This window comes from Cyprinodon variegatus, unplaced genomic scaffold (genome assembly GCF_000732505.1).
Source record: "Cyprinodon variegatus isolate N-32 unplaced genomic scaffold, C_variegatus-1.0 Scaffold1236, whole genome shotgun sequence".
NCBI classification, from domain to species: Eukaryota; Metazoa; Chordata; class Actinopteri; order Cyprinodontiformes; family Cyprinodontidae; genus Cyprinodon; species Cyprinodon variegatus.
Genome location: NW_015151689.1, coordinates 144,882 through 154,072, shown reverse-complemented (window position 1 = coordinate 154,072; position 9,191 = coordinate 144,882). Strand labels below are relative to the sequence as shown.

The 9,191-nt window shown below is 42.6% G+C and overlaps 1 protein-coding gene across 1 annotated transcript in view; it reads left to right on the top strand.

The window, feature by feature from the left end:
• Positions 1-9,191, top strand: part of LOC107102343 (vacuolar protein sorting-associated protein 13B-like) — a 29,632-nt gene that overhangs the window by 8,321 nt on the left and 12,120 nt on the right. The window contains exons 3-9 of the mRNA XM_015401601.1: positions 1,544-1,732; positions 2,833-2,979; positions 3,933-4,219; positions 4,818-4,945; positions 6,858-7,054; positions 8,071-8,189; positions 8,631-9,081. Coding sequence (XP_015257087.1) covers positions 1,544-1,732; positions 2,833-2,979; positions 3,933-4,219; positions 4,818-4,945; positions 6,858-7,054; positions 8,071-8,189; positions 8,631-9,081 — 1,518 coding nt within the window. The remainder of the gene's footprint in view (positions 1-1,543; positions 1,733-2,832; positions 2,980-3,932; positions 4,220-4,817; positions 4,946-6,857; positions 7,055-8,070; positions 8,190-8,630; positions 9,082-9,191) is intronic.

Genomic DNA, 9,191 nt, shown 5'->3' with positions numbered 1-9,191 from the left:
CTGTTTTCTGTTTAGAAGTACTATTGCATCCTTTGAGGCAGCGCGAGTGTCCCATTATTTCCAAAGAAGCAACTAGAACACGTCTGCTCTCTGTTAGTTTTCTTTTCTTCGTTGCTGCTGTCTCTTCACCACAGAAATGGCGCTAACTACCCTAAATGAATTGCGCTTTTGCGGAAGTGACGTACACTGTCACAGACCGATAGGGGACGTCAACCTTCGTCTAATCAGCCAGGCCAACAATTCCCTTTCACAATCCTCCTTTCAGAGACATAGACAGGTATGGGGCATTGCAGGCTAACAAAGAAGCGAAAGGAGCCCCATTCCAAAGGGGTGGGCCCATTCATCTGTTTCAATTTGCATGTCTTCAAACTTAGAAACAAAGTCCAGTGGATTTTTTGGGTTTTTTTTTTTACCTTTTTTGGAATAACTAAAACCTGGATGACTGAGATTCTTCACCAGCATATAGAGCTGGAGTGAAGCGGTCCAGAAGTACATCTAAAAGAGACGCTTTGGGTCACATGACCCATTCAGTGACGGATCCGTTTTTCTAGAGTTGAGCTAAAACGTGGGTCATGACTTACTGAGTGCTGCTTTAAAACTGATTAAACGAAGCGGGAAGTGAAATAATGTTTCCTAGAACCTTTTTATCCAAGCAGGAATCCCAGTAACCATTAACTGGATTATCCCACAAGTCATTAAAACAATACATATTTCACTTTTTTTCTCCCCAAGGTATTTATTTTGATTTCACTTCAAGAACGAGCATCATTATAGGAACCTTTTTTTATTTCAGTCATGACTAATAAGAACAAAACCTGAGATCATCCAGCAGAGCTGCATTACAACAATATTCCCTGCCTACGTCTTTAAGTAGAGCCAAGCTCTGTCACAGTGCGCTGCAGCCATGTCTTCCCTCTGGCCGCTAAGATCATTGGAAGAAAACAGCCGATGGTTTTCCCCTGCGGAACATCTCACACACAGATCCCCCTGACCCGCTAAGGCCAGTGTATCAAAGGGAAGGCACTAATAGGCCTCAACTCAAAGCAACAGAACATGAAGTTGAAAGTGTGTAAAAGGCTGTCAAATAGAAACAATAAAGCATTGTTTCCATAGCAATACAATGTTTATCAGCTGTAGGTCACATCCCAGATCGGCTGGATAGGAGAAGGCTGGTGATTTGATCTGTTTCATGATGCGGTTCAGCCAGATGGACAATCACTGCGTAATTAAGCCATCTTTCATTATGTCATCCCGACACAGCGAGCAGTGATGTAGCTGCTGTAGTTTTAGAGATGCTCTCCACTGACAGACCTAACCAGGCGACCGTTTCCAAAAAGCATTGAAATGCCAGCTGCTGACTGCCGTTGATGTTTTGTTCCTGCTCTCAGTGCTTTTTTTTATCATCTTTGTTTTCTTTTACATCAGAAAACGATGGAAAGATTTTCCCTCAACACTGAGTTCCTGGTGACTGCTGTGTGTTTGTCTGGAAAAAAGCCAATCCGTCCTTTTTATTTTATTTTTTTTTTTTTTCTCACTATCTTAGGAAGCTTTTCAGATTGGCATCTACTGGGCCCACACCAACACAGTCCACAAGTCCACGGCGCTGAAACTGGTCCACGACCTGACCTCTCCTCGATGGAAGGAGGGAACGGGCTCTGTGGTGGTCACTCTGGATGAGGAGGGATTCGTTGAGGTCGACATCGCTTTGGGAGCCTCTTCTGGGAAACAGACGGTTAGATCCTCATCCACTTACTGCTTCCCTTACTTAGGGAACATTAGCTTAGTTATATAAAAATGTTAAATGTTGTTTCACCGCTTTTGCTCATCAGGAATACATAATCTGTTAATAATGAAATTCTTCTGTGTTCTCCATTAAATGATGCACATATTAGAGCATGGCGGCGGTAAGTCCGGGTGCTGCAGCACCCTCTAGTTGCGAGAGAGGGATTAAAAAAATATATTTTTATTAGTAATACTTTGCAAAATTTATACATTTCTGATGAATAGTTTGAGAAATTATTTTGACTTTTTTATTTTACTATTACGTGTATTTGGATTTTTATTTAATTATTTTTAGGCCTAATCAACACAAGTTCACAGAAAATATGTTGTCATGGCAACGTCAAGCAAGATAGTGGTCCCCGAAGATGCATCCCACTCGTGGCAGCGACCTTGTAAATTTACTAATTTCATTTAATTTGTCCGCTCATTAGAGACTTTATCTCCATGACCTCAGAGCGCACCTCATTTGGACACCTGTAACCATGGCAACCTGCCTGTAGCTTAAAGTAAGAGCATGGTGCCGCCACGGACTTTCATTTCTATTCGTGCGGTTTAACGTAACCAAAGTATTTTAGAGCGTTATTTTGATCTTGGGTTTTTGTGCAATGGAGAACTGTTCAATAACATTTAAATAGTATAAAAATATAATAATGTAATTATTTTCTAGTGGTTTGCACAAAAGGATTTTGTGCAAACCACTAGGACACAGTGAGTCGGGTTCATGCCAGCTGACCAAATCTGCTTTGTTATACTGTTATTGTGAAGTTTAGGTAATAGCGCTTATATTCACCTGAGAACTGATGTCTGTGTGTTACAGACCCTGGTTGCGTGCATTGAAGTGCATATGACAATAAAGTAGTCAATTTCTATTTACTTATTTATCATTATTGTATTTTAAATAGGCCTATAGGCTCATAGGTCTTTTGTCCCAAAAACAAAAAATTTTTCGCAGTCAACACTCCTTCCAGCGGCCCTGTATTAGAGCCTTGTGTGAGTTAAATTAGCATTGAAGTACAGTAATAATCATGTTTGTTGGTTTTTCCTGCACAGGTGTGCCAGTTCTGTGTGTCCTCTATAATCAGACATGGAGTCCAGATCCTGCAGATAGAAGACAGAACGATTCTTGTCAACAACACGCCTTACAGCGTACACTACAGGCCTCTGTTGACTAACCGCCACTTAGGTGGCTGTGAACAGGTAGCGTATGTTGCATCTGTTTTTGTTTTCTGACCGTTTAACACAAATTTATATATATATATATATATATTTCATCTGGAAGTTGCATGAGAAACACAGAAATGCAATGTTTGAACTGCACCAGGATGTCTTAAATTCTCTAACACCTGCTGCAACCCTGCTGAACTTCGCACATGCATTATATTTGCTTTGCACGTCAGAAACACTCGTCTACCCTGGTACTAATCCCCAAACCCCATACACACACACACACAGCCACACTCGTAGCTGGGATGTTGCAAGCCGTTTTCCATCAGATCATGTTCCCCCCCACCTCCCTCCCTTCCACAACTCTCCCCATGTGGCAATGGCACTTCATAGGGACATTAGACAAACACCCAGAATTGGATGCAGGTTTCTCCTCTTGCTTTCATCTGCTGCCTGTCCCCAAAGAGAGCAGCAATGCTGTGATGTCATTAAACAGTCCTTTAGATCTCCTTATAGAATAGAGGGGAAGCTTGCCAGTTTGCCCCTAATTGACTAAAAAAAAAAAATGAAAAAAGGGCTTCTAAAAATCTGAAGATTGTGCAATGAGTTTAACAAAAACATATTTCACAAATAAGGCCAGGAATGCCTTTCTAGTTGCTCTATTCATCATGCCTAGAAGTCTGCACCACTCAGTTCTTGCTAGCTGCTAAACCAACACAGCAGGACTCCTCTGCTACCAATTTAGCACCAAGTTTAGAACGAAAGGGAATAAAGTAAAATAACTTTGTGGTTTTTTTTGCAGAGTATCGTCGGTTGTAATCACTTGTCTGCTTTGGGTCTTTCTTTTCTGCTTGCTTTAGATATTCTATCTCATTAGAGGCATTTTTTTCCTCCTTTTGTGCCAGAACAGCCTCTCCACATCCAATCCGCTTTTATCTCCTTCATTATTTGTAATATTTTTCGTTTTTCTGTTGTCCTCCAACAAGGTCTGTGAGATACCAGAGAGCTCCGTGTTCACCCTCCCTCCCCGTGATGAGCGCTCTGTGGCGAAGCCGTGCTCCGTGCCATGCTGGGACCTTCTTCCAGTCGGTGCCCAGGGGAAGGCGGAGTTCGCTTTGCCTCTCAGACACATGTGTTTCAGCCTACTTTCAAGGCCCTGTGCTGGAGCTGGAACCGCAGCGTGGAGTATCCCGGCTCCGGTGCGACCAGACCTGCCCCGGCAGAGTCTGTCCATACCGGTGGATGTGGACTCAGGGGGTGGCCTGTGTAGCAGGTGGGTGAGACACAAGCTTGACTGGTTTGCTGGCTGTGATAGCCCATTTAAAGCGGGGCTGGAAGGACTCGCCACAGCTAGCTACACTTTGTTAAACCTTGGAAGAGAAATGCCATCAACATTTCCACCGTTTAGCTCTCCAAGCTTGTCATGATCGATTGCGTTTTTTCTCTTCTCAGCTTCTTTTACTTTATCATCTTCAGTTTGGGTGTTCAGTTTAGATGGCAGCTTGGACAGCTTTCAGCAGTGACATACACACCGCAACGAACCTATGTTTGTTTTTTTCTGCTCTTCTGGTTTTGATTCAGGCTTCTCTCATTTAGTCTGTTGGCTCACAATCATGTGTAATCAGTACAGATATATGCTGTAAAGCAAAATAAAACACCATCCACAGCAAAGCCGCAGAGCAACGATGTGTCATCTGTTGGCTTCGGTTCAGGCTCGTTCTGTAGCTTTATCTCAGATTCGCAAAAAAAAAACGGACACAGAGGGGATATGATTTGTAGATGGGCGTGTTGGTTTGGTTACAGGACATCAGGAAGCATGTGTGGACAGTTACGTATGGGTTTGTTTACTCATGTTTGTGTGTGCGTTGCAGGGCTGTTGTGTTGACGTATCAGGAGCACCTTGGAGTGACATACATAACTCTGAATGAGGATCCCTGTCCGCGCATGATCATTGAAAACAAGTGTCCTGTTTCACTGCTGCTCAGAGAAAACGTCAAAGGTAATCAGCACTCTATTTACTAGTCATTTCATTAGTAAATAGAGCCCACCTCAGTACAGCTGAAGCTGTTTTTAAAGGCATAAGATGTTTTCTAAGGAACAAACTGTATCATAAAAAACATTTTAAATGAGATATAAAGAAGCTTTTAGTTATAAAAAATCTTAAAGTCGTAGGGAAATCATATTTATATTTCAAATCCTTCTGGCTTACATGTATATAAATGCTTCTTTTTACGCTGTAAGCCTTCTACGCCAAACCAAGCTTCTGCCGCCATGGCGTCCTCTTCCACAACATCTTCGTCCCCGCTTTCCTCCTCTAAATAAAAAATCCATCAACGACCTCCAACACTAAACTCTCCTCCTCTTGCATGTTTCCTCTGTCCATAGCGTTCCTTGACAGTGTCGTTTCTAAGTCACCTATTTAGTGCTACTTGGTCCCAATGGAATTTCCCATTGGGAACCTACTAGCACTAAGTTGCTAACTGGTTAGGAAGATGATTCCGACAAACCTTCAGCCACAACAATCCCCCCCCTTGATAATCAACAAATCACATTCACTTTATTCACTCGTGTAAAGTCATGCACCACTCGGGAGAATTCAGAAACGCAACGGTTGGAACGGCCGCTTCCCTACGACTTTCAGCTTCTAAAGTCTTAAGGAACTTTGCTCAATACCTCATTTTATGATGGGAAGAGAATAAAGAACTGATGAATCTATAAATTTATCAATGTGTTGCAGAAGTCTGGACTTTATGAATGAGTTGTACAAAGGAAGCCATTTTTTTAATCAATTCAAGTCAGTTTATTTCTATAGCGCCAATTCACAGCATAACTTTACAGTTCATCATCTAAGGAAAACCAGCTGATTGCATCAAAATAAATAATAAATTAAATTAAGCCGTAAAGGTATGGGCGGTTCTAGACAGAGGTCAACGGGGGGCCAGTGCCCCTGCAGTTCATGTCGTGGCCCCTGTTATGGCCCCTGTACTGAAGACATAATACTCTAACTGGAACAGACATGGTTACTGATAGGTCCTTTGGATCTTTTTCATTTTTTTTTTCTTTACAAATTTTGTTTCACTAATTATTTAAAAACAACAAGGTGATAGCTTCAGTGGTATTGAGATAGGATCCCAGTTTTCATCTACTAATCTTTTTTTTTTTAATCAAATTTTTTAAAAAACTAATTCAGATTTGATAGAACATGGTGATTTTAACTTAAGTCAAAAATATGTAAAATTCCTAAATTATGAATGTATATTAACTTAATAAGACATACAATTTTAATTAAACCTAATTGAATAGAAATTTCACTTCATGCAGTTATATTTATATATATATTTGAATCCATTGCCCTGTTTTTTATTTCATGCTTTTCTGTGGCCCCATGAAAATACGTTGGTGCCCTTAATGGCCCCGTGGTACATTTGATCTAGAACCGCCACTGCGTAAAGGCAATCCATGTTGGGAAAAGGTACAGATGAAGGCTGCACCTCATGCTGAACACCCATCCATGTGGAGGATGCTTCTGGAGGCACCATGGTCAGAGGTTGTCTGGAGAAACGTCCTGGAAAAAAAGCTGCTGGACCCGAAAATAAGACAGGATTCAACAGAACGTTAAATCTGCAGTCAGTTCCTTAGAAGTATGGTTGATATAGAATGGCCTAGTCAAAGTTTAGACCTAAATGCAACTAAGAATTTGCTGCAACACTTGAAAATCGATGCTCATTCCACTCTGACTGAGCAGGAGCTTCTTTGGAGGGAAGAATAGATGCAGGTTCCACCTCTAGATGCGCCAAACTGGACAGAGATAAATCCTCAAATCCCTGTAGCTGTCTGAGGATCCCAGTCGTTCTCAGGATCAAAGTCATTTTAATGTTTCTAGAACTAAAAGAAATTTCTCTCCGTCACAGAGACGCCGAGGACGGAGGTGTTCTGCCGTCCCCTGCCTGCCAACTCTTCTCTTCACCATGAGCTCTACTACCACTGCTCCAGCTTCCCTGAGTGCAGGCAGCGGGAGGTGCTGCCCACCCTGCAGCTGAAGACCATGTCTGAAAACGGCACCCCTGACTGGACAGACCCCGTGGATATCAACTGTCCGGGCACTCAGGTAAAACTCTGCAATTATATCACCAAACTAATATACAAAAGAGATATCTATGTCCCGCATTTTTAAATTAATCTCTTGCAGCTTTTAATGTACTTCATTTTTACACCTCCTTAGTTTTTGAGTTTATAGACCATAATCAGAGAGGCCCAAAGTCGGTCCTTGAGGGCCGCTGTCCTGCAGGTTTTAGAGGTTTCCCTGCTTTAGCTCAGCTGATTCTAATGTTTGCATTTCAGCAAAAGCCTGTTAATCAGCTAGCAGTGAAAATCAGCTGTGCTGAAACAGTGAAACCTCTCAAATCTGCAGGACAGCGGCCCTTTAAGGACCGACTTTGAGCATGCCATAACTGCTCAGTGCAGCTAAACATCCTTACAGCAGCTAGATGGCGCCAGAGATCTCCCTGCTTTAGTGGGAAAGTTGATGTATTCAGTAATCAGAATGATGAGCAGAAATGTGATGTTGCCAATCATCTTTTACCCAAACGTTAGCCGCTTCAGTAGCAACAATAGGCCTGTTGTATTCAAGCAATGAAACGTTTTGTAGATGTGCGTCTTCATCTCTGGAGTAAAGTAGCAGCAGTTGCTCTTCTAGGCGGTGGAGATGTTTGGGATTAATAAAACGCCGAGGAGCGGAGTGCGTCATGTTTGGTGTTGTGTCTAGGCAGCTGTGAGCTGAGGTTGACACAGAGGCTGCATAGCTCTGGTTACTGTGAGATCTGAATCTGACCTGAGTGGCAGAGGTGAAAGGTCAAAGGTCAGAGCTGTTATGACTGCTGAGAAGCGGTGATCTGCTTCCTTTCGCTGTGAGTTTCTGATGACTCATAACCTGAGGTGGTGAGGGTTAAAGGAAGGCAGGGCAGCGTAACGAGCACTAACCTGGCCTATGACTCTGAGAGTTTAAAATTACCACGGAAAGTTTATCTAAAGTAAAACAAATAAAAAAATGTGTATCTGCATAATTCAAGTCGATTGGTCTGTTCATTTATTCAAAGAAAGGATTGTGTTTTTATCATTGATTAGGTGGTTTTCCTGCCCGGCTTCGGCTGCCTCTACATCCACGTTTGGTACCAGGGAGGCAGCCTGGTTCTGTCTCTGGCTCCAGAAGGAAGCGTGGAAGCTGCTCTCAACCAACACAGCAGGTACAGAGGCCTGGGTTTAAAAAAAAACAGCTTTTATGCTCACCCAAAAAAAGAAAACAGCTGTAATGATTATTGTAGAAAGCAATGTTTTTTTTTCTTCTATTTATTAGGCCATCGTTTCACCACAGGGGGGCAATAAAAGCTCCATCTGTTATTATGACTGAAATAATTTGTGCTGTGGAGCGTTTTATGACAGCTTTATTCCATTACAGACACAGAGCTGCTGTGACATTTGAGCAAAACAGGATATTGATGTAACGGCCTGTTCAGTAAAAGTAAACAAATGACATCAGACTGCCATCTTTTTTAATGTTCTGCTAAAAAATAAGTGATGATTCATCAAACCATGATGGATGTTTCTTATTATTCTATACAGTCAGTCAGTCATGGATAAGATCAAACTTTTGCTGTTTTTTAGGCTGTTGTTGTTTTTGCTTTCAGGCCCTCCAGATTGTCTGTCAGAGTCCTCCTGAGTGAAGCCAGTGTTGCGTTAAGTGATGATATCACAAATCCCAGCGGCTCCATGGAGCTGCTGAGACTCACGTTAACCAAGCTGCTGCTCAGCCTCGCTCCAGCGCCCACCTCCTTACCCGCCGAGCCGTCGGACGACTCCCCCTTGGCTTCCAGCTCCTTCTCTGTTCTGATGACCGACGCGTCTCTGATTGAGATCTACTGCTACAGTCTGCAAGTTGACAACCAGCTGTACAACCGGACTAGTTTCCACTTCCCCGTCCTGCTGTGCCAAGATCAGAGAGGAGCATCTGAGCCCGAGGCTTCATGGAGCAGTGATGTCAATCCCACAGAATCCCCAGAACGGTTGGATGATTTCAAACGCTCCTGTTTTCTCCAGCTGAGGATGACATTGACTGGGGACCTGAGCTCAGTGGAGGAGGTTAGAACCCATTTTTTTTTTCTTTGCATAGTTTCTTTCTGTCATTGCACACAGGAAGCTACAGAAAGGCCTAGAGGCCGACGCCCACTTACAGTTAGTATCCCAATAAA